The following is a 24,611-nucleotide window of genomic DNA, read 5'->3' as shown; positions in this document are numbered from 1 at the left end:
TTCTTTCTCCATTTAGCCTTGACCTTGACAGAGACAACATGATTTATAAAATGAGTAAATGTCTGGAGGGCAAAAATTATGTCATACATGTTCTGTGCTTGTCACTTTCTGTTTTAAGATATCAATCATATAACATTTGTATTAAGTAAATTTGAACATTTGTGTATATGATTTGTTGCTTTGTAGAATTATTTTATAGAATATGTTTATGGTATATCTTTGCTATGTTATGATTTTTTGTTATCCTTTTAAAGTTAATTTTAAAATGAAAGTAATGTATGTACAAGGTTAAAATAATAAAACAAAGTGTATTAGGATGTATGATAAGAAGCAGTGGTCCCTGGGTTCATCCTTCCCCATTTCAAGTCTTGTTCTTCAGGGACAACTACTTTGATCTCTTTTAACCGTTTCTTCTGTTAGTTATTGTCAACCTCTAACTATTGTGTTTATACTGTTATTTCTTTATTGTGATTGGATAAATGAGGATTTAATTAGTCTACACATCCTCATCACTGTTTCTTTCAATATTTCAATATTGTCATACCACATTCCATGTACCTTTGTTGTTGGATTGCTTTGTAACTTTAAGAAGTATAAGTAGACTTTTATTTCTTGTTACTTTAACTAGAGTATGTCAGCTTCTAACTTTGCACCTAGCCCCAGAACCAGCTTCAGAATTTTAGTGCTCAGTGGAAAATGAAAATGTAGGGCCCCTTGTTCAAAATTATCATGAATTTCAAGATGGAGACAAAAAAATTAAGCTAAGCATGGGGACCTTCTAAGTAAGCATGGGGCACTGTGTGAATACACTGGTTGCATATCCCAAAACTGGACCTGTTTGTACCCCATCTTACCCTTCAGCTCTCTTTCTTCCCTTCTACCTCCCGATTTCTATCATCTCTTTCTTTTATAATAAGATGAATAACATTTTGATTATATTCTGTAACCCTAAAATATTGCATCCATACATCCTCTATAGGTTGGGTATCTAAGATGAATATTAATGTATCATTTTGTTATTGTTGCTACATAAATAGTAATTGTAGAACCGAATAAGATTCTTTCTTTCCTGGTACATCTTTTGTTTTCCTGGAGTTTATAATTGCTTTTCTTTTTTTCTTGTCTTTTGTATTTATCACATTTTCAGTTTTACCAACTTTTCCCAATCTGTCGAATCTTCTTTTAATCTAATTTTCTCCAGAGATACTTCCCAATACCAAATGAAAGGTCCTTCCCTCTCCTTTTCAATCTGGACATATTTCTCTGTAGATGTGCTGCATGGCTGTTTTCCTGAGGCTTTTCTTTATTACTTTCCTGGTCTGGTCTCACTGCTTCCTTGATTCTGAGTCTTCCTTCTTCTTGGTTGATTCTTTGTATACCCAAATAACTTCTTAATACAGTGAGTGTAGGAAGAAATTTTCAAAGTCTTTCAATTTCTGAAGATGTTTGTATTTCACTTTCACCCTTGATTGATAGGTATAAATAGAATTTTAAGTTGAAAGTAATTTTGGTCAGAGTTTTGAAGGTATTACTCACTGTCTCTGGCATCCACTGTTATTGATGAGAAGGTCACCCTGATTTTAAAATTTTATACTGTCCTTGATTTTAGAGTTTCCTCTTCATTCTTGGTATTCAAAATTTCACAATGTTGTACACAGGTAAGGCACAGGTATGGGTCCTTTTCATTGTAGTTATCTAGAAGCACTTTAAATCTGGAGATTTCTTTTATTTCTGGAAAATTCTTTTGAATGCATTGTTTGATAATTTCCTTCCCTCTGTTTTCTCCTATCTCTTTTATAAACTCCTATCAATTGGATCTTGACCTCTTGGACTGATTCTCTATGATTCTTTCTTTATTTTTTTCCAACAAGATCTTGCTTTGTAGTTTAGGCTGGAGTGCAGTGGTGTCCCTATATTTTATTGAAACTGTCTCTTTTATAGTTCTAATTTTCAGGTTTTAGGAGGTTTTCCAATTTATTTTCCAATTCTTCTATTAACTTATCATGTTTTTTGATCTCTTAAAATTTCTTTTTTTACCTTCTCTAATTTAACATTTATAACATTCAGTTCTTGCATTATGGATACAATAATCTCTCTAATTAGTCTATAAATTGGAGCCATAGAATTATTTATGAATACTCTTTAGTTCTATTTATTTATTCATTCATTTATTTATTTTGGTCTTTGCTTTCAGGATGGAAACTTAAATGCTGGTGATCTTTGGCCTCCCCTTTAATTTGAGGGCAAGGCACTAAAATCTGACTGTAAGCTCTGTAAATGTGAATGGAGTTTGTGAACTGGTGGGATTTACTTCAGGATTATAGGTGGTGATAGAGCATTTTACTGGGGACTTCTTCCTACTGGAATGTATAGTTCTTCCTTCCGCAGTGGTGAGATGTCTTAGGATAAAGTTCTGATTTTTTTTTCTTTCCCCTGCAGAATTTTCCTGTTTGGATATTGAAGTATGTGCAATTGACTCTTATACTGACCTTCAGTGATTTCCTCATCTTCCTCCCCAGAGCTCTTCTCATCCCTGTCTACTTTCCTGATTTGATTTCACTGTTTCCTTGGCACTACCCTTCATGGTCCTGCTGTTTCTAGGTTCTGAGCTCTGGAGTTCTGCCTGGAAGACTGCTCTCCTGGGCTACAATGCATGGTTTACTCTAATTCATGGCTATCTCTCTCCTGCCCCATCCATTTCATCTTCTGTCCTATCATTCACTGAAATCTCTCCTCCATCTCCTTTTCTGTATCAGTGCTGCTTTATAATGCCTTCATTTCTTTACTGTCACTTAAATAAGGTCTCGAAGGTGGATGCCACCTACTGTGTTTATGAAGAAGTTCTTCATCGTTCTTTAAGCTGCCTATGGCATTTGAAAACGACAAACATAGTATTGCACAATAGGTATCAACTGCTTTCATGAAAATACAATTTCATTCCCATCATACCTCTCACTCTGTATAGTTGGAGAGCAATCAACGTAAATTTATATGGGAAAACCATAGTATTAAGCCTCCCACTTCTGCTAGATATAAGCAGGGAAATGGGTCAAATGGGCAGAGCCTGTTAAAGGAGTTTCAGAGAGAAGATAAATGTAGCCACCTGTGGTATCAACATCCACTGATGGAAAGGTAGTTGTTGTTGCTGTTATTTTAATCAGCACTTAAACAATTTTAAACAATTTAAAATGTACAAAAGAGCTTTGGGCTAGTGGATATCCTCCATGTTATCAGGTCCCATATCTTTTATTATCTTAAAACCTATTTATGGGATAACTGAGATAGAACTGTCTTCAAGCATGTAAATAGACAGTTCAGTAAAGTGCATATCTTTTCTTTCTTTTTTTTTTTANCCTTGACAGAGACAACATGATTTATAAAATGAGTAAATGTCTGGAGGGCAAAAATTATGTCATACATGTTCTGTGCTTGTCACTTTCTGTTTTAAGATATCAATCATATAACATTTGTATTAAGTAAATTTGAACATTTGTGTATATGATTTGTTGCTTTGTAGAATTATTTTATAGAATATGTTTATGGTATATCTTTGCTATGTTATGATTTTTTGTTATCCTTTTAAAGTTAATTTTTAAAATGAAAGTAATGTATGTACAAGGTTAAAATAATAAAACAAAGTGTATTAGGATGTATGATAAGAAGCAGTGGTCCCTGGGTTCATCCTTCCCCATTTCAAGTCTTGTTCTTCAGGGACAACTACTTTGATCTCTTTTAACCGTTTCTTCTGTTAGTTATTGTCAACCTCTAACTATTGTGTTTATACTGTTATTTCTTTATTGTGATTGGATAAATGAGGATTTAATTAGTCTACACATCCTCATCACTGTTTCTTTCAATATTTCAATATTGTCATACCACATTCCATGTACCTTTGTTGTTGGATTGCTTTGTAACTTTAAGAAGTATAAGTAGACTTTTATTTCTTGTTACTTTAACTAGAGTATGTCAGCTTCTAACTTTGCACCTAGCCCCAGAACCAGCTTCAGAATTTTTAGTGCTCAGTGGAAAATGAAAATGTAGGGCCCCTTGTTCAAAAATTATCATGAATTTCAAGATGGAGACAAAAAAATTAAGCTAAGCATGGGGACCTTCTAAGTAAGCATGGGGCACTGTGTGAATACACTGGTTGCATATCCCAAAACTGGACCTGTTTGTACCCCATCTTACCCTTCAGCTCTCTTTCTTCCCTTCTACCTCCCGATTTCTATCATCTCTTTCTTTTATAATAAGATGAATAACATTTTGATTATATTCTGTAACCCTAAAATATTGCATCCATACATCCTCTATAGGTTGGGTATCTAAGATGAATATTAATGTATCATTTTGTTATTGTTGCTACATAAATAGTAATTGTAGAACCGAATAAGATTCTTTCTTTCCTGGTACATCTTTTTGTTTTTCCTGGAGTTTATAATTGCTTTTCTTTTTTTCTTGTCTTTTTGTATTTATCACATTTTCAGTTTTTACCAACTTTTCCCAATCTGTCGAATCTTCTTTTTAATCTAATTTTCTCCAGAGATACTTCCCAATACCAAATGAAAGGTCCTTCCCTCTCCTTTTTCAATCTGGACATATTTCTCTGTAGATGTGCTGCATGGCTGTTTTCCTGAGGCTTTTCTTTATTACTTTCCTGGTCTGGTCTCACTGCTTCCTTGATTCTGAGTCTTCCTTCTTCTTGGTTGATTCTTTGTATACCCAAATAACTTCTTAATACAGTGAGTGTAGGAAGAAATTTTCAAAGTCTTTCAATTTCTGAAGATGTTTGTATTTCACTTTCACCCTTGATTGATAGGTATAAATAGAATTTTAAGTTGAAAGTAATTTTTGGTCAGAGTTTTGAAGGTATTACTCACTGTCTCTGGCATCCACTGTTATTGATGAGAAGGTCACCCTGATTTTTAAAAATTTTATACTGTCCTTGATTTTTAGAGTTTCCTCTTCATTCTTGGTATTCAAAATTTCACAATGTTGTACACAGGTAAGGCACAGGTATGGGTCCTTTTTCATTGTAGTTATCTAGAAGCACTTTAAATCTGGAGATTTCTTTTATTTCTGGAAAATTCTTTTGAATGCATTGTTTGATAATTTCCTTCCCTCTGTTTTCTCCTATCTCTTTTATAAACTCCTATCAATTGGATCTTGACCTCTTGGACTGATTCTCTATGATTCTTTCTTTATTTTTTTCCAACAAGATCTTGCTTTGTAGTTTAGGCTGGAGTGCAGTGGTGTCCCTATATTTTATTGAAACTGTCTCTTTTATAGTTCTAATTTTCAGGTTTTAGGAGGTTTTTCCAATTTATTTTCCAATTCTTCTATTAACTTATCATGTTTTTTGATCTCTTAAAATTTCTTTTTTTACCTTCTCTAATTTAACATTTATAACATTCAGTTCTTGCATTATGGATACAATAATCTCTCTAATTAGTCTATAAATTGGAGCCATAGAATTATTTATGAATACTCTTTAGTTCTATTTATTTATTCATTCATTTATTTATTTTGGTCTTTGCTTTCAGGATGGAAACTTAAATGCTGGTGATCTTTGGCCTCCCCTTTAATTTGAGGGCAAGGCACTAAAATCTGACTGTAAGCTCTGTAAATGTGAATGGAGTTTGTGAACTGGTGGGATTTACTTCAGGATTATAGGTGGTGATAGAGCATTTTTACTGGGGGACTTCTTCCTACTGGAATGTATAGTTCTTCCTTCCGCAGTGGTGAGATGTCTTAGGATAAAGTTCTGATTTTTTTTTCTTTCCCCTGCAGAATTTTCCTGTTTGGATATTGAAGTATGTGCAATTGACTCTTATACTGACCTTCAGTGATTTCCTCATCTTCCTCCCCAGAGCTCTTCTCATCCCTGTCTACTTTCCTGATTTGATTTCACTGTTTCCTTGGCACTACCCTTCATGGTCCTGCTGTTTCTAGGTTCTGAGCTCTGGAGTTCTGCCTGGAAGACTGCTCTCCTGGGCTACAATGCATGGTTTACTCTAATTCATGGCTATCTCTCTCCTGCCCCATCCATTTCATCTTCTGTCCTATCATTCACTGAAATCTCTCCTCCATCTCCTTTTCTGTATCAGTGCTGCTTTATAATGCCTTCATTTCTTTACTGTCACTTAAATAAGGTCTCGAAGGTGGATGCCACCTACTGTGTTTATGAAGAAGTTCTTCATCGTTCTTTAAGCTGCCTATGGCATTTGAAAACGACAAACATAGTATTGCACAATAGGTATCAACTGCTTTCATGAAAATACAATTTCATTCCCATCATACCTCTCACTCTGTATAGTTGGAGAGCAATCAACGTAAATTTATATGGGAAAACCATAGTATTAAGCCTCCCACTTCTGCTAGATATAAGCAGGGAAATGGGTCAAATGGGCAGAGCCTGTTAAAGGAGTTTCAGAGAGAAGATAAATGTAGCCACCTGTGGTATCAACATCCACTGATGGAAAGGTAGTTGTTGTTGCTGTTATTTTTAATCAGCACTTAAACAATTTTTAAACAATTTAAAAATGTACAAAAGAGCTTTGGGCTAGTGGATATCCTCCATGTTATCAGGTCCCATATCTTTTTATTATCTTAAAACCTATTTATGGGATAACTGAGATAGAACTGTCTTCAAGCATGTAAATAGACAGTTCAGTAAAGTGCATATCTTTTCTTTCTTTTTTTTTTTATTTGTTAATTGTTTATTTATCAAGAGGAACTATTTCTTAGCCCACATATTCATGTGTCATAGTTCAGGAGTCAGTGACAAACTTCTAGGTAATTCAACCTGAAGAAATTCTTTATATTCCAAGGATTACTTTACACTCTGAAAGATACCAGCCTTCCTCATCTCCTCAAAATCTTTCATGGCATCATAGTTTCTGTAGAAATCTGCATATGCCTTCTTTCTTTTATCAGCCACACCAAACTTATACAAAGCTGCAACTCCCAGGGATAGCACGAATGCTGTAACCATATGAAATCGCAGACGCTTGGCCAGAAGGCCACGCATCTGAGGTTTTGGCAAAACTTCGGGTGCCATGGTAGTTACTGTCCTTGATACGTATGCCAACCTCAATACCAACGTCCTTCCCGACTAAAGGAAAAATGGACCAAGTGCATATCTTTTCATGCAGAACCCTGCAGAAGCCAGGTGTCAATGAGGGATTGAGTTGAACTGGCTACACCTGCTAACGGCACTTGTTACTTCTTCCTGCAGCCGAGAAGTTGGTGATGTACACCTGCTTAACCATAGCGCCTTCTTCTTCTCACAGGACAGTCTTTCTGGGGTAAGTTTGGACATTAGCCTAGGAGGCATGTCTAATATTTCAGAGACTTTATTAACACCCACATAAATTTCTGTATATGGCATTTCAGTAATTTTTATGGAGAGATTTTACTTCCACAAAAGCAAAGTGGCTAGCAGTTTCTAATTATGTTCTTTTTCTAATTGCCCAGCACAAACTAGGGATATTTAGCGAATATTTTTGAGCATTTAGTGCATACATTGGCACATTAGTACACTAGACTTACAGTGAGGCTGAGGGAAATGGCTGTGAAATATGGAAAACTGTGAACTGTAATCATGTCGATGAACATGTTATCTGAATATTGCAGATGGAGAATAAATAGGTCCATTGAATAATGAACAGGAGAAATGAAATGAAGTTAGAGGAATTTAATTTGCCTAATTAGAAAAATTTTGTTAGATAGTAGCATGGCTTATTTTTATTAACTTTATAAGCAAACATTTATAAGACACTAAGTATAAAGCAATCTGCAAACACCTCATTGAATCATCACCATTTGTCAGGTATTATCTGCATTTTGCAATTGAGGAAACAAAGGTTCTGAGGATATAGAAGAAGCCCTCATAGCATGGGCTGCATTGGAGTCTGTTTGACTTGAGAGCCTGGAATCGCCTCACACCATCTTGCCTGCCCCACTCTCTGTCTCTGTGCAACCTTTGTTGGGATTGGTTTTTTGCCTGGAACACCTTCTTTTTTGAAATTCAATTTCTCTTTTAAGCCCTGACATCAATGCCAGGCAGCATGATGTCTGCATACCTCGTAGGATCTCAGTCAGGGTTAGTTTGCTGGTATTTTTAAATTTTTTTATTTTCCAGAAGAGCTTCTCTAGCTCCCAACTTTGCGTGAATCGCTGTCTTTTGAGTTTCTTTCCCACTTTGATTTGCTTTGTTATTTGCATTGTTTATGTGCATGTCTGTCTCCTCCACTAGAATGTAAGCTCTCTGAGGTCAACATGTGTTCAACTTTCTTTTTATTTAATCCTCATGGGCTGATACAGTGTCTTCTACATGTCTGACACTGTGGCTTTGAGGTGGATTGAATAGGCTCGTATTAAGGTAGGACTGGACAATCTTTACTGATGGGTTTGCTTTCTCTTTTTGTTTTTATTTTGAGGTGGAGTGTCACTCTGTTGCCCAGGCTGAAGTGCAGTGGCACAATCTCGGCTCACTGCAACCTCCGCCTCCTGGGTTCAAGCGATTCTCCTGCCTCACTATCCAGAGTAGCTGGGACTACAGGCACGTGATACCACGCCTGGCTAATTTTTGTATTTTTAGTAGAGATAGGGTTTCACCATGTTGGCCAGGCAGGTCTCGAACTTTTGGCCTCAAGTTATCTGCCCACCTTGGCCTTCCAAAGTGCTGAGATTACAGGCATGTGCCACCACACCTGGCCTTGGGGTTGGTCTTTATAATGCAATAGGATTAGTAGGGGTCTAGTAAAGACATTTCTTCCTTTTTTTTTAATTTTTTTTTATTCTTTTCTTAAGCACTTAGTTTTCTGGGCAAGAAAGAAGACCAAAAAAGCTACAAGACTGCTCAGAATAAACATATCAATGAATGTTTACTAGATTCTAAGATATTTGAAGGCCGAGCCCCTTCATTCTTCATCTTAGTGGCCCACTCGGCAGCTACACCTTGCTTCACACATCCAATTTGGGTTATTTTAGTGTTGCCTGAAAAGCCAAGGACAAAAATGTGCTCTAAAATACGACTGAACCATGTAGGATGGGGTATCCCCTAAAGTTCATTTCACTCTATTGATACCACCTCATGATTGCCTAGGATTCCTAAGGGACTTTAACTAGAATTCTTTTTTGTTTGTTTGTTTGCAATGTTTGTATGCATTCTCTCCAGTCTCCCATTCTTGTTTCCTGAAGTATTTTTTCTTCTTATTCTTTGCTGTAATTGCTGGGTATTAAAAGCCTGTATGAATGGTTATGAAACAAAATTGTATTGTGTGAATGTTCTTATCCTGGGGTTTTCTTCTCTGTGATGCTGTGAGAAATCTCTTTTGTACCTCCTGTCAAGTCTTGAAAGGGATTTTTGCAACTAATTTGGGATAATAAAGGCATTCTTGCTATAAGGCAGCTATTCTTTTTAGGAATATATATATATTTCAGTAGCTTCTATTTAAATTTGCCTAAACTGAATGAAATTTCTTGCACAATATTTTTTAAAGCATATATGTATTTGCATATCTCCCCACCATTCTGCCCACCACCCACTCACTTTCCAAGCATCTCAGCCTGGGCGTCTGTCACACAAAACAGCTCCTCAAGTGTGCTCTGTTATGTTCCCCGTATTACAAACTAAAGAGACTGAGAAATTAGAAGTCCCTTTTAACAAACATTGTTATGGGAAGTACAAAGGTTACGATATAGTTACTTAGTTTGAAGGTCGTCTTCTTTTTCACTCAAAGTGAAACAGGCAATGCGGTATGGCGGACGAATCAATGGTGTAGGCTGACAATGCTTTGCATGGCCATTGGAAAGAAATATCCATTAAATGCCCCAAACATGCCTGTTGATCTAAATACTGAGGAATTGCTCTACACCATTGACTTCCTACCTTTGTGTTCTTTATTAAGGAAGCACATGCACTTCCTGGGAAGTTTCTTTTCCCTTCCTCTCTTCTCCAGCAAAAGGTGACCTCAGGCACACGCCCACCCTGGGATCTCCCTATCCCATTTCCTCAGGCCACATCCTTTTTAAACAAAATGGTTCTTCCCTTACATGATGGTTAAATTTTCTGTGTACACTTGGCTAGGCTATGGCACTCAGTTTGGTCAGAGACTAGTGTAGAAATTGTTGTGAAGGTATTTCATATATTTAATTCACATCTACAACCATTGACAGTAAGTAAAGGAGATTAGCCTCAATAATCTAGGTAGGTTTCATCCAATCAGTTGGTCTTTATTTTATTTTATAGAGACAGGGTCTTGCTCTGTTGCCTGGAGTGCAGTGGTGTAATCATAGCTCAATGCAGCCTTGAGCTCTGGGGTCAAGGGGTCCTCCAGCCGCAGTCTTCTGAGTAGCTAGGACTACAGGCATGCACCATCACACCTTGCTAATGTTTTAAAATTGTATTTATTTATTTAGTAGAGATGGGGATCTTACTGTGTTGTCCAGGCTGGTCTTGAGCTCCTGGCCTCAAGTGATCCTCCCACTTCAACCTCCCAAAGTGTTGGGATTACAGATGTAAACACTATGCCCAACCCAGTTGAAGGTCTTGAGGGCAAAAACTGAGGTTTCCTGAAAGAGAATGAATTCTGCTTCAAGACTGGAACATCATCTCCAGCCTGAGTTTCAAGTCTTCGGGTTTCCTCCACAGTTTTTGGACTTGCCCGCTCCCACAACTGCATAACCACACGAACCGATTCCTTAAACTGAATCTCTATGTATCTATTTACCATCAATCAATCAATCAATCTGCCATTTGTTCTGTTGCTCTTGCAAACTCTGATACATCATATTTCAAATGTCTACATACACAGCCACACTGACCATGTAGCAGGAACACACTTTTCATTTGTTTTGGTTATACAGATCATTGAAGAATAATTTTAAAGACTCTTAAGCACCAGTATGTTCACTAGCCAAGCTGACCAGGGAACTCCTGCAGGTGGCTTCTCTGCGCACCTGGCCATGCCTTGTGCACTCCTTCCTCGGCGGTTGTGCTTCGAGGACCCGCACACCCACTGCTTTTTCTTGGCCCTGTTTTGGAGACCAGAAATTAGGTGAGATGATAGTTCAGGGGAGGAGCAAGGGGAATTGTGAGAGCCATTGCTGTTTCCTTGTTGCATCTACTTTTGGTCTGAAGGTTGTTTGTAACTCAATGGTTTTTCACAGTCACGGTTTGAAGATGTTCTCCAGGTGTCCTTCCCTTACAATGAATATATTGTAATAAAATATGGACCTTGTGGAATTTAGAATTCCACAAATACATTCTAGTTTACCAGAGTGGAATTCTTGAGTGGAATAGATGAGAACGGGTGACTGTTCCACACTAGTAAAGGCTGTGGTGCAGCTTACCGCCATGAAGAACTCGTTTTTTCGATGGAATTGCACTCTGTCTCCAGGCTGGAGTGCAGTGGCACAATCTCAGCTAACTGCAAGCTCCGCCTCCCAGTGTGTCCAGAATTGGTGGGTGCTTGGTCTCACTGACTTCAAGAATGAGGCCGCAGACCCTCGCAGTGAGTGTTACACTTCTTAAAGATGGTGTGTCTGGAGTTTGTTCCTTCAGACATTCAGATGTCTCTGGAGCTTCTTCCTTCTGGTGGCTTCGTGGTCTCGCTGTAAAGAGTGAAACTGCAGACCTTCTGGTGAGTGTTACAGCTCTTAAAAGCAGCACATTTGGAGTTGTTCATTCTTCCTGGTGGGTTCGTGGTCTCACTCGCTTCAGGAGGGAAACCGCAGACCTTCAGAGTGAGTCTTACAGCTCATAAAGGCATTGTGGACCCCAAGAATGAGCAGCAACAAGATTTATTGCAAAGAGTGAAACAATAAACCTCCCACGGTTGAAAGAAGACCCAAGCGAGCTGCCCTAACTGGCTCTGGCAGCTGCTTTTATTCCTTATCTGGCCCCACCCACATCCTGCTGATTGGTCCATTTTACGGAGAGTTGATTGGTCCATTTTTGACAGAGTGCTGACTGGTGCCTTTACAATCCTTGAGCTAGACAGAGTCACAGAGTGCTAGTCCTCCAAGTCTCCACTAGGTTAGCTACATACAGAGTACCAATTGGTGTATTCACAAACCCTGAGCTAGGCAGAGTGCTGATTGGTGTATTCACAAACCCTGAGCTAGACACAGAGTGCTGATTGGTGTATTCACAATCCTTGAGCTAGACACAGAGTCAGAGTGCTAGTCCTCCAAGTCTCCACTAGGTTAGCTAGATACAGAGTACCATTTGGTGTATTCACAAACCCTGAGCTAGACACAGAGTGCTGATTGGTGTATTTACAAACCCTGAGCTAGACACAGAGTGCTGATTGGTGCACATACAATCCTCGGCTGGATATAAAAGTTCTCCAAGTCCCCATTCAGTTCAGGAGCCCAGCTGGCTTCACCCAGTGGATCCTGCACCTGGGCTGCAGGCAGAGCTGTCCGCTAGTCCTGAGTGGCGCCCGCACTCCTCAGCCCTTGGGCTGTTGGTGGGACCAGGCGCCATGGAGCAGGGGGCGGCGCCCGTCAGAGAGGCTCAGGCCGCGCGGAAGCCCACCGCAGGGGTGGAGCTCAGACATGGCGGGCTGCAGGTCTGGAGGCCTGTCGGGCCGGGAGGCAGCTAAGGCCCAGGAGAATTTGAGTGCGGCGCCACCGGCGCCGGCACTGCTGGGGGACCCGGTGCAAACTCCGCAGCTGCTGGCCCGGGTGCTAAGCCCCTCACTGCCCTGGGCGGGCGGTGCCAGCCGGCTGCTCCGTGTGGGGGGCAGCCGAGCCCGCACGCGCGTCCGCGGGAACTCACACCTGCTCGCGAGCGCAGCCCTGGTTCTCGCCGGCGCCTCTCCCTCCACACCTCCCGGCAAGCAGAGGGAGGAGGCTCTGGCCTCAGCCAGCCAAGAGAGGGGCTCCCAGGGTGCGTGGTGGGCTGAAGGCTCCTCAAGCGCCGCCAGAGTGGATGCCGAGGCCGGAGGCGGAGGAGGCGCTGAGAGTGAGGGCTGCTAGCACATTGTCACCTCTCGCCAGGTTCAAGCGATTCTCCTGCCTCAGCCTCTGGAGTAGCGGGGACTACACGCGTGCACCACCACGCCCAGCTAATTTTTGTATTTTTAGTAGAGACAGGGTTTCACCGTGTTGGCCAGGATGGTCTCAATCTCTTGACCTCGTGATCTGCCCGCCTCAGCCTCCCAAAGAGCTGGGATTACAGGTGTGAGCCACTAGGCCGGGGCGAGGGACTTCTTTGCACAACCAGAGAGAAAGGACTAGAGGGGAACAAAACAACTGGAAGTGTAAGTGTCACCTTGGGTTAAGAGGTGATGAAAGTGAGGGCCCCGCGGAGCTTTGTGGATGGAAAGGGGTTTCCTGGAGGAAGCCTGTTCCTAGGCTCAGGCCTTACGCCCTGGGACAGGTGAAGGCAGAACCTGCATGGGTTTCCTCCTCCAGGTGAGTCAGCCCCCTTTCCACGTGGGAACACTGAGGGTCGTCAGCCTTTCCACTGAACATCGAAGGGAGTTTGCCGTAAAATAGCCATAACTTTGAAAAAAGTTAATGAAAAATAGGATTTTATTTTAAGAAACTTCTCTTCGGCTCCTCTGGTGTAGGCTAGTCTACAAGGTGAGAGAGACTTCTAGTGCAGGCCAAGAATTTCGGCGTTTACTGCCTACACCTTACGGTCACATCACCTTCTAGATATCTTTTTGGCCTTCTGTGCATACTTCTGAGCTTTCAACTCCCTTAATCATTTTTTTTTTCTCTAAACCTTCTCTCATTTGCTTACATTTCCCTAGTAATTGTGTGGCTGATGGAGCCTTTGTGAGTTCCTGTCCAGAGAATGGGAGGAGAAAAGACTAAGACAAATTCAGGTCTTACTTCACTTCTTCCTGAAACCCTTCCAGTTTTTCTGAAGCTGGATGAGCGTTGACTTGGCTGATACCATTTAATAAATGAAATATCTTCCTAAGCTTGGTAGGAGTTGTGCCATTAGATAGGCTTGTCTCTGAAGCCCAGCTCCACCCTTTACTAGCTACGTGGCCTCAAACTAATCAATCACTCAACGTCTCAGTTTTCTTATCATAAAACATGACAAATAATGTCTATTATGCAGATTGAATAAGACAACAAATATAAAAGAGTGGGTGTTTTATATTTATAATTATTCACACCATTATTATTAATGATCAAGGACTATTTGTCACTCAAGAAAAAATTAATCCACATTGTATCTGCTTTAAAGAATTTTGCCTATTTCTTTTCCTTTTTCTTCTGCTTTCATAAGAATAAAAGGTAATAGAAAGTTAAAATTGTTTTAGTCCCATTATATGAATTAGTCTGAGGAGAAGAAAGCTTTTGGAACTTCCAAAAAAATTAAATTTAAGGATCTTTATCAGCTATGTCACCATGGAGACAAAAATGCGTGGTCACCGTGGTGACCTTCATCAACTCTCTCCACTGAGATTATTACCATATAAAATTAGATATGGCTGCTGTTATGAAAAGACAGAGTATAAATAAGTTGAACTAGCTGGATAATAATGCTGGCTGAACTTGGTATCCTGGTGCAGTTCTAAAAGTGTTATTGAATGGTAAGCTGACACCGTGTTAGATTCTTCACATAACCAACTCTGGCTCTGCCCTTTAACTGCTGGGCTGGTGGAACATACTTGGATGGGGCTGTTCCTTGTTTCCTCTTTAGTCTCCTGCCTCATTCAAGGCAACTTTCCTGTGTCTTTGCTTTTTTTGGGCTGCCTTTGGTGTTACCTATTGCTTTTCCGAAGGTTACTCCATGAATTCTGATATGTCTGTAAAAAAAACCCCAAATGACTTTATAACAATTGCCATCAATAGGTAATGCAGTAATAGTAGTAGTTTTGTTTTAGATAATTGTTTTTGAAAAAGAGATAATCAGGTCGGGTGCGGTGGGTCATGCCTGTAATCCTAGCACTTTGGAAGGCCAAGGCAGGCCTTGATCACTTAAGGTCAAAAGTCAGAGACCAGCCTGGCCAACGTTGTGAAACCCCATCTCTACTAAAAATACAAAAAATTGGCCAGGCGTGGTGGTGTGTGCCTGTAATCTCAGCTACTCGGTAGGCTGAGGCAGGAGAATTGCTTGAACCTGGGAGGCAGAGGTTGCAGTGAGCCAAGATCGCACCACTGCACTCCAGCCTGGGTGACAGAGTGAGACTCCATCTCAAAAAAAAAAAAAAAAAGAAAAAGAGATAATCAACTCAATTCTAAGGTGCATCTTGTAACACGCCACAAATTATGTACATGCACACCTTGTTTCATTGTGCCTAACAGATACTGAGTTTTTTTTGTTTTTGTTTTTGTTTTTTTTTAACAAATGGAAGGTTTGTGGCAGTTCTGTGTTGGTCAAGTCTGTCAGGGCCATTTTTCTTTTCTTTTCTTTTTTTTTTTTTACGCCATTCTCCTGCCTCAGCCTGTAGCTGGGACTACAGGTGCCCGCCACCACGTCTGGCTACTATTTTTTTGTATTTTTGGTAGAGACGGGGTTTCACTGTGTTAGCCAGGGATGGTCTTGATCTCCAAGATCTGCCCGCCTCAGCCTCCCAAAGTGCTGGGATTACAGGCATGAGCCACTGCTCCCGGCCTATGGAGGCCATTTTTCTTTTTCTTTCTTTCTTTTTTTTTTTTTGAGATGGAGTCTCGCTCTGTCACCCAGGCTGGAGTGCAGTGGCGCGATCTCAGCTCATTACAAGCTACGCCTCCCGGGTTCACGCCATTCTCCTGTCTCAGCCTCCCGGGTATATCGGGGCCATTTTTCTAATAGCATAGGCTCATTTTGTGTCTCTGTGTCACATTTTGGTAATTCTTACAATATTGGAAACTTTTTCATTATTGTATCTGTTGCAGTGATCTGTGATCAGTGATCTTTGATGTTACTATTGTAATTGTTTTGAGGTGCCACAAAATGCATGCCATATTCAATGGTGAATTTAACTGACCAACATGTGTGTTCCGACTGCTCCACTGGCAGGCCGTTACCCAATCTCTCTCTCTCCTCAGGCCTCCATATTACCTGAGACACAATAATATTGAAATGAGGCCAACCTAAGTGTTCAAGTGAAAGGGTCGTACATCTCTCACTTTAAATAAATGAAAAGCTAGGAATGATTAAGCTTAGTGAGGAAGGCATGTTGAAAGCCAAGACAGGTCCAAAGCTTGGTCTCCTGTGCCAAACAGACAGCCAAGTTGCAGATGCAAATGAAGAGTTCTTGAAGAAAAAAATGCTACTCCAGTGAACATGTGAATGATAAGAAAGTGAAAGAGGCTTATTGCTGACATGTAGAATGTTTCAGTGGCCTGGACAGAAGATCAAACCAGCCAATAACATAGCCTTAAGGCAAAACCCAATCCAGAGCAAGGCTCTAACTCTCTTCAATTCTTTGAAGGCTGAGAGCAGTGAGGAAGCTGCAGAAGAAAAGTCTGAAGCTAGCAGAGGTGAATTTATAAGGTTTAAGGAAAGAAGCTGTCTCCGTAAACTAAATGCAAAGTGGAGTAGAGAGTGCTGATGTAGAAGCTACAGCAAGTTCTCTAGAAGATCTAGCTAAAATCATGGATGAAGGTGGCTTCACTAAACAATGGATGTTCAATGTCGATGAAACAGCCTTCTCTTGGAGGAAGATGCCATCTAAGATTTTCATAGCTAGAGAGGAGAAGTCAATTCCCGCTTCAAAGCTTCAAAGGACAGGCTATTTTGTTAAGTGCTAATGAAACTGGTGACATGAAGTTGAAGTCAATGTTCATTGACCTTGAAAATCCTAGGGCCCTGAAAAATTATGCTAAATCAACTTTGTGTTCTAGAAATGGAACAACAAAGCCTGGATGACAGCACATCTGTTTACAGCATGGTTTACTGAAGGTTTTAAGCCTGGTGTTGAGACCTATGTCTCAGAAAAACAGAATATTCCTTTTAAAATATTATGGCTCATTGACAATGCACCTGGTCTGCGAAAGGGTCTGATGATGTACAAGGAGATTAATGTTGTGTTTATGCCTGCTGACACAATATTCATCCTGAAACCTATGAATTAAGGAGTAATTTTGACTTTCACATCTTATTATTTAAGAAATACATTTCATAAGGCTATGGCTGCCGCAGATAGTGATTCTTCTGATGGATCTGAGAAAAGTACATCAAAAACTTTCTAGAAAGGATTTACCATTCTAGATGTCATTAAGAACTCTTGTGATTCATGACAGGAGGTCAAAATCCTAACATTAACAGGCCTTTGCGAGCAGTTGATTCCAACTCTTGTGGATGACTTTGAAGGGTTCAAGACTTTAGTGGAAAGAATAACTGCAGAGGTGATGAAAGCAAGAGAAGTAGAATTAGACGTGGAACCTGAAGATGTGACTGGACTGCTGCAATCTCATGATCAAACTTGACTGAATGAGGAGATGCTTCTTATGGATGAGCAAAGAAAGTGGTTTCTTGAGATGGAATCTACTCCTGGTGAAGAGGCTTTGAATGACATTGTTGAAATGACAACAACATATTTAGAATATTCTATGAACTTAGGTGATAAATCAGTGACAAGGTTTGAGAGGATTGACTCCAATTTTGAAAGAAGTTCAACTGTGGGTAAAATGCTGTCAAACAGCATCACATGCTACAGAGAAATCTTTGATGAAAGAGAGAGTCAAATGAAGCATCAAATGTCACTGTCTTATTTTAACAAGTCGCCACAGTCACCCAAACCTTTAGCTATTACCACACTGATCAGCCAGCAGCTATCAACATTGAGTCAAGGCCCTCTACCAGCAAAAAGATTATGACTCACTGAAGGCTCAGAGAACTGTTAGCATTTTTTAGTAATAAAGTATTTTTAAATTAAGGTATGTACATTGATTTTTTAAAGACATAATGCTGTTGCATACATACTTAGTTTACTATAGTATAGTGTAAGTGTAACTTTTATATGCACTAGGAAACCAAAAACTGCATGTGACTGACTTCATTGAGATATTCACTGTATTGCAGTGGTCTGGAACTGAACTTGCAATATCTCTGAGGTACGCCTGTATGTGAAATGAATCTCTCTGTGTTTAGAAATCAGTTATGTCCAAATGTATGATAGGCTATTAGTTTATGTGGGAGGTATAAACAATATTCACTGTGTGGATTAAGGAGGAAGTGCCACGTTCGCCAACAATTAGGTTCCCTGGTGCAGGATGGTCCCCTGTGCCTGGTGATGACCTCTGTCAGACTCAGTGAGGGTTGCTGGTGTTGATGGAGGTGGGGTCAGGGTGGGGAGTGACAACCAGAGTTCAACAAGAGAGGGAGGCCATAGAGAGCAAGGGCCATGCAAGCATGCAGACACTGTTGGACAGCTCTGAGGAAGATAGCTTGCCTAAAAATTGTCCCTGGATTCAGGATACTCCAATTTTGAGTTAGGGATCTCAGAACATTCTTTTTTAAAAAATAATTTATCCATCCTACACAACTGAAACTTTGTACCCTTTTACCAACATCTCCCAAGAACACTCTTAAGTGAAAACATTTTGTAGTCAGTTTAAAATTTCAAAGCAGAGTAGGCATCTCTTCAAGCACATCTTTTCATACATTGCATGGAAATGCTCAAAAAATGCTGTATTTTAATGGAAAAATGAACTCAGGATTATTGGTCTTGTGAGCAAAATGACTTCTAAAACCCAGACTTCCCAAAGGAATGAACTTAAGCTTTTGCCCAAAGGAATGAACTTAAGCTTTTGTGGCCCACCCCAAAGGTCATGGCAGACTTCCTCACAAGGCACACTGACCAGATTACTGGGATTCTTCTGGTGGAAGTGACATTGAGTTTGTGAATTGAATGCCTCCTGCAAACTCAGATATTTGCGATCTTAAGCCAAACTTAGTCCTTTGGGTCTGGGAATTGATTTCCCTGGGCAAAATGTTAAACTCTAGTCCTAAGAAAAAAGTCTTTGAAAAACTCTTTGGACATTGAATTAGCTCTACAAAGTAACACTTTGGTGCTTTAAAGTATAAACTAATCAAAAACACATGATTTCAGCTTCCCATAAATCACAGAGGGTTTTGCCTAAGAGAAAAATGCATGGCAAAACACATCATGAATAAACAGTTTAAGGCAATAATCAGGTTACACAAGTAGGTCAAGGATTGGGGAAGGTGACATACAAATTTGCATTCAGGTGAAGCATGGAGGGGCATGTTAGTGTTAGCCTACATCTGGTGAGAGACAGGATACCAGCAGTGCCGTTGTTCTCAGGTGAGAGAGTGACTTGGTCTCTTGGTTCACTTGAAGCCTGACCTATCTAATATAAACTTTTATTTGGAATAATTTAGAGAAAATAAGACCAAGTTATTACAAATCTCAAATACAGAATTTATTGAGGAAATGAACTTTTACTAGTCTTCAAATAACGTGACTTCCCGGTTAACACCTCACTCATCATCACCTGTACTAATGGATTGATAAGGGAGATTTACAGTCAGCACATGTGAGCAGAACTTTCGAACTGTGTAAAGGTCTTGAGTGGGAAACACTGCCAGGATTTTAAAATATCCTGCATTTGCTATTCTTGGCATTGTAATTTGCCTTGTTTGTGAAGCAATTCTTCTCGAAGGAAGGTCTTTGATGAAATGATCACAGCACTTGGCAATAGTTGAGTCAGGATAAATGTGGCTTTATGTGCAAAAACACTCATTTGACTTGCATTTAGGTTGTGAGGTTTGTTGGGAATTTCCTGGACTCTTCGTGACTCCTAGGCAAGGGTTCTGTTGAGAAGCTAGGGGGTAAGGGAGTGAGGGGTAAAGTATTGAGTATCTTATGTGTGCCAGGCACTGTGCTTTTAAAGATGTTATTTTGTAGAACACTTAAAGAAGTTCTTTAAGAAGACTTATTATCTTGATTTTACAGGCAAGGAAACTGAAGCTGAAGAGATAAAGATCATTTAAGCAAGATCCACAGTGACTATCATTTCTCCACCTGATGTTGAAGTAACATTGTCCAGGATTGGAAAATGCTTGGGTTGGATCAATTTACAGTTTATCAGATTTGCAAAATCTCCTAAAGATGGCCTTGCTCTCTCCTCCAAGGCTGATGACTGGAATGGAAACTGAAGATGAATAAATTAAAAGCCTAAAAAGACCAATCCTCTTTTTAATTAAAAAAAAAAAAAAGTCCTTTATTGCATGAGCACTGGCATTGGTCAAAGCATGAAGAGCATCAGGATGCCTGGCTTTGAATCCCGAGGTACCACGTGGCAGCACAAAACCTATCGGTGCTTGTTTGTGATGGAGCTGAGTCCAGATGATTGGAGATGGGTTTACATGAGGTCCCTTGCAGTGACAACAAAATAAGTAGCACAAGAACAAATAGTAACAAAATAAGTAACAATAGAATAAGTAAAATAATACAAGTAAATAAAAATTTAAGTAAAGGACCCAACTTTGTGCAAATTTTGACACTTAGTGATAAGTATTTACGAGGAAAATCTATTACTTTGTAGTCAGTTTCTGTTAGTGCACAGATGATATCCTAAGTTCACAGAACTTTTCAAGCATCCTAATTGTCAGAGGAAGCTAGTCCAGTTGTCCTTCTGGTGCCCGAGTGGTGACCATGCTGTGTTGTTAGAGTCTGGCAGGAATAATATTCCACGTGTGATCTGTGTTCAGTGATGGAAATTTCTCCAAGTGTTCCCTCTAAGAGTCGAGGTGAATTCACCCACTTGGTATGTGGCTGTTTAGGCAACAAGTAATGTCTTTCCTCACTACGATGAAAGCTAGAACATTCGCTGGTTAATATTACAGCCCCTTCTTAACCAAAAGGGGATTTGATAGATGGGGTTTAAAAACTCAGGAAAAAAATCTAGTCAAAATTTTTATCTCCATCTGTGTGAAGAATCACTTGGGACTGGTCTGGCAACAGGAGAAAAGATGAGGTTAGAGGGGTACCAACAGCTGCTTTCATGTTCCGTGACGATACATGCTACACCCTGTGCTGAAAAGGATGCTTCAGGATGATCATCTTTTATTAACCTCAAAAAGTTTGAGTTTTAATATGTTTGTAGATGGGTAAGTTGGGTTCTGAAGGTTAACCTTGTCTATTTTTTTTTTTCCAGAGTAGACAGTGTTGTTGAATTGTATGAGAAAAGAAAATAATTTGGAAGGAGCTCTTTTCACTACTCAGATTACTTTTCAAAGCTTAACTCAAACCTGGGCCTTTATGCTGGTTCCAATAAGCAACAGCAGGAGGCAGCCAAAAGAGTGGTTCCTGGAAAGTGATCACATCTTTTATTTGGCAGCCTCGCTCACACGGTCTATTAGACTGTGACTAACTTTTTTGACCTCATAGTTTAGAGGACCTTTACGCCCTGAAGGGGAGAAATGTGGTGGAGAGGACTTGACCTTGCTTTGCCTATTGAATTTTCCAAGGAGTCCTGCCATCATGTCCTAAATGTCAGAGCTCTTGTCGCTGTACTTATTCTTCCAGTGAAGAAGACTCTGAGTCTCTCTCTCCAAGCAAGTCACCTTCAGAGCTGTTTTAACTCTGTCCCATCACAAAGAGCTTAATGAATCCTTTTCCACCACTTCTCAGCTGAACCCATCTTGCCTTTCCATCTCCTTTGCTGATCTGGACCCACTGGTTGGCACTTGGGAGAGCCTGCCTTGAGATAGTGTAAGAGACTTCATTAAGGAGATGTGAATGGAACATCTGCCGTGTGCTGGGCACAGGACTTGGCAGGTTGGGCCCTGGGGTTGGAGAGCTAAGCAAAGCAGAGGCATAACTGTTAGGAAAGGTGGGCGCTGAATGCAGGAATAGGGGGACAGAGGCAGGGTGTGGAAAGAGACAGTCACGGGGGAGCCTGGGCCAGCTTTCTGAAGGTGAGACAGTTGATTGTGACCAAAGCAGCCTTCAGGCGAGAGCAGGCCAGAGAGTGGTGGTTTGGGCACTCTGGGGCTGGAGAGAGCCGAATGTGGCTGTGTAAGTGGGAGGGTCAGACATCTGGGGCAGAGAGAGGACAAGGGAGAAAGCCCAGAACAAGGCGTACAAGCTGGGGCACTGGGCTTGCCTTGGGTCTGTTCACTTACTGGTTCTCTCTCCTGTTAGAGGGTCAGCTCCTGGGAGCAGCAGTGTCCAGTACACGCTTGTGAACAAATGAGCTTTATTCAGGTGGTTTAATCAGTTGTTGATGAATAGCCGCCAAAGACAATTCCAGTCAAGTCACAGAAGATTCCATCTGTATTCTGTGTAATGGTGATTGTCCCTGCAGTGGCAGCCCCTTTGCATCAGACTATCCCGAGTTTGAGAAGGATGCCTGAGTGTGTAGATTTGAAGTCTCAGGGTTTGAAAAGAAAACCTCAAAAGTCATTCTGGCCCCCTCTCCACTTGATTACGGTATTATAATTCAGTATGTTGAGGGTGACATTGAAAGGAAATTGTGAATGAAGGCAAACTTAGGGAAAACTTGATCAGACAGAAAGTCTTAGGGACAATTCCTGGCTTTCTCCTTTTCCCTCCAATCTCTTTCATATCCCACGGTTTACCCCCGAAATCCAAAATCTTATAAATTTTTAGGAGAGAAAGCCACACATCAGAGAGAACTTTATGGAATAGGTTATTCTGTCTGTCTATCTATCTATCATCTATCAATCATATCTATCTATCATATTTATCCTATCAATCTATCATCTATCTATATCATCTATCATATCTCTATCTCTATCTCTATATCTATCAGGAATCAAAGAACAATTTGGGAGATTTTAGGTACACCTAATATGAATCTAGAAAAATCCTCTTTTGAAAAGAAAATCACTAAGAAGCAAAGCAGTTCAAGAGTCTTTCAAGTTACTCTGTAAAAGTGCTTACAAACTTTAAAAAAAAATAATCTTTTTTTCCTCCACAATCATCCTCGTATTTTTTAGATTCACATTCTGGATGGCATACTAGGTTTTTAATGAATATAAGATATATTAATCAAAACAAGAATACTTTTTTCAATTAAATTTGATTATAAAATCTTTAAAGCATGTAGAAGCATACAAGGCAGAAATAAAATATTTTGGCATATATCTTTTAAAGAAAATAAAAAGAGGAACAGTTGAAGTCTCGCCACAGTCCTTCTCTATCTGACACCGAGCCATTTAATTTCTCATCCTTCCCACCAAGAGGCAATCCATATCTTGAAGTAGGGATGTAGTATTTACATCAGCGTTTTAATACCTTCACTACAAAACTAATACCACATTCTTCTTCATCTCTACTCTAGAGTTCTGTATAAAATTAAAATAACATATGGTATTGGTTTGGGTATTTAAAAATGACAAAAACAGTATGCTACTATACAGTTTCTATATTTTCACACTATTTCTCTCTCTCATGCTTTGGAGACCCAGCCATGTAAATACACATAGATGTCGTTAATTCATTTTAAATGTTCTTTATTATGCCACTGTACAAATATGCCAGAATATATTTATTCCCAATTGATTTTCAAATATATCAAGGTATATTTGTTTCCAACATTTTCCCTATTAAAGTGTTACAAAGAATATTCTTACCCATATCTCCTTGTGCACCTGTATTTGGAACTTCTTTAGGGTATGTACCTAGAGGTGGAGTTATTGGGTCTTGGGCAATGGTGTCTTTAGCTTTATGAGATCTTGCCAAATGGCTCCCTGATGTGGTGGTACCAATCAATTCTCCTATGAACCTATAAACAGGGTGTGGAGTTCTTACCACTCCATGTTCTGGCCCTCATTTGGCATTTCTAGACTTCAGAATTTTCCTGATTACCAGTTGGGTGGATCCTCTTTTTATATGTTTTTTGGGAATTTTAGATTTTCTCTTCTGTGCATTGCCTGCTGATGTCCTTTTCCTGTTTTCATTTTCTCTCGATTTTTTCTTATTTGCTCATGGGAGATATTTATATATTCTGGATACTTGATTTTTCTTTGCAATTTGTATTGTTATGTATTTTCTCACAGTGTAATTTTCATTTATTTATTTATTTATTTATTTTGAGACGGTGTTTCGCTCTGTCGCCCAGGCTGGAGTGCAGTGGCTGGATCTCTGCTCACTGCAAGCTCCGCCTCCCGGGTTTACGCCATTCTCCTGCCTCAGCCTCCCGAGTAGCTGGGACTACAGGCGCCCGCCACCTCACCCGGCTAGTTTTTTGTATTTTTTAGTAGAGACGGGGTTTCACCGTGTTAGCCAGGATGGTCTCGATCTCCTGACCTCGTGATCCGCCCGTCTCGGCCTCCCAAAGTGCTGGGATTACAGGCTTGAGCCACCGCGCCCGGCCAACAGTGTAATTTTCTAATAGAGGACAGACAAAGCAGAGTATGTGGAAAGAAGACTTTTCAGCTCATTAGGAGATCTGAGTTTCTGTTCCAGTTTTGCTAGCAACTTGCTATTTGATCTTGGACAAGTTGTTTCATTTGCCTGGAATGTAGCTTCAATAGCTTTAAAGTCATAGAATTTCATCCCAGAGTCTCAGTCTCTTCTGTCAGATATACAATACTATCAGTGTTAGATGAGATTAATTGAAGAGAGGGTTATGCCCAAATTAGGGAAAATCCTGAATGCTAGAGTATTTAAAACTGGGCTGATAATATCTAATTTTTTTTTTTTTTTTTTTTTTTT

At 40.0% G+C, this 24,611-nt stretch overlaps 1 protein-coding gene across 1 annotated transcript; it reads right to left on the bottom strand.

Moving 5' to 3' along the window:
• Nucleotides 1–6,692: 6,692 nt before the first annotated feature.
• Nucleotides 6,693–7,129, bottom strand: LOC108538160 (cytochrome c oxidase subunit 6C). The gene has a single exon (XM_017886076.1). The coding sequence runs from the start codon at nucleotides 7,055–7,057 to the stop codon at nucleotides 6,830–6,832; it is 228 nt and encodes a 75-aa protein (XP_017741565.1). The 5' UTR covers nucleotides 7,058–7,129; the 3' UTR covers nucleotides 6,693–6,829.
• Between the last annotated feature and the right edge of the window lie 17,482 nt (nucleotides 7,130–24,611).

This window comes from Rhinopithecus bieti, unplaced genomic scaffold (assembly GCF_001698545.2).
Source record: "Rhinopithecus bieti isolate Rb0 unplaced genomic scaffold, ASM169854v2 scaffold_1014, whole genome shotgun sequence".
Classification (NCBI taxonomy): domain Eukaryota; kingdom Metazoa; phylum Chordata; class Mammalia; order Primates; family Cercopithecidae; genus Rhinopithecus; species Rhinopithecus bieti.
The sequence above is the reverse complement of the archived record's forward strand: the minus strand, read 5'-3'. Positions and strand labels throughout refer to the sequence as shown.

Coding starts and splice junctions, on each gene's coding strand:
- LOC108538160 (XM_017886076.1), bottom strand. CDS start 7,057: ATGGCACCCGAAGTTTTGCCAAAACCTCAGATGCGTGGCCTTCTGGCC.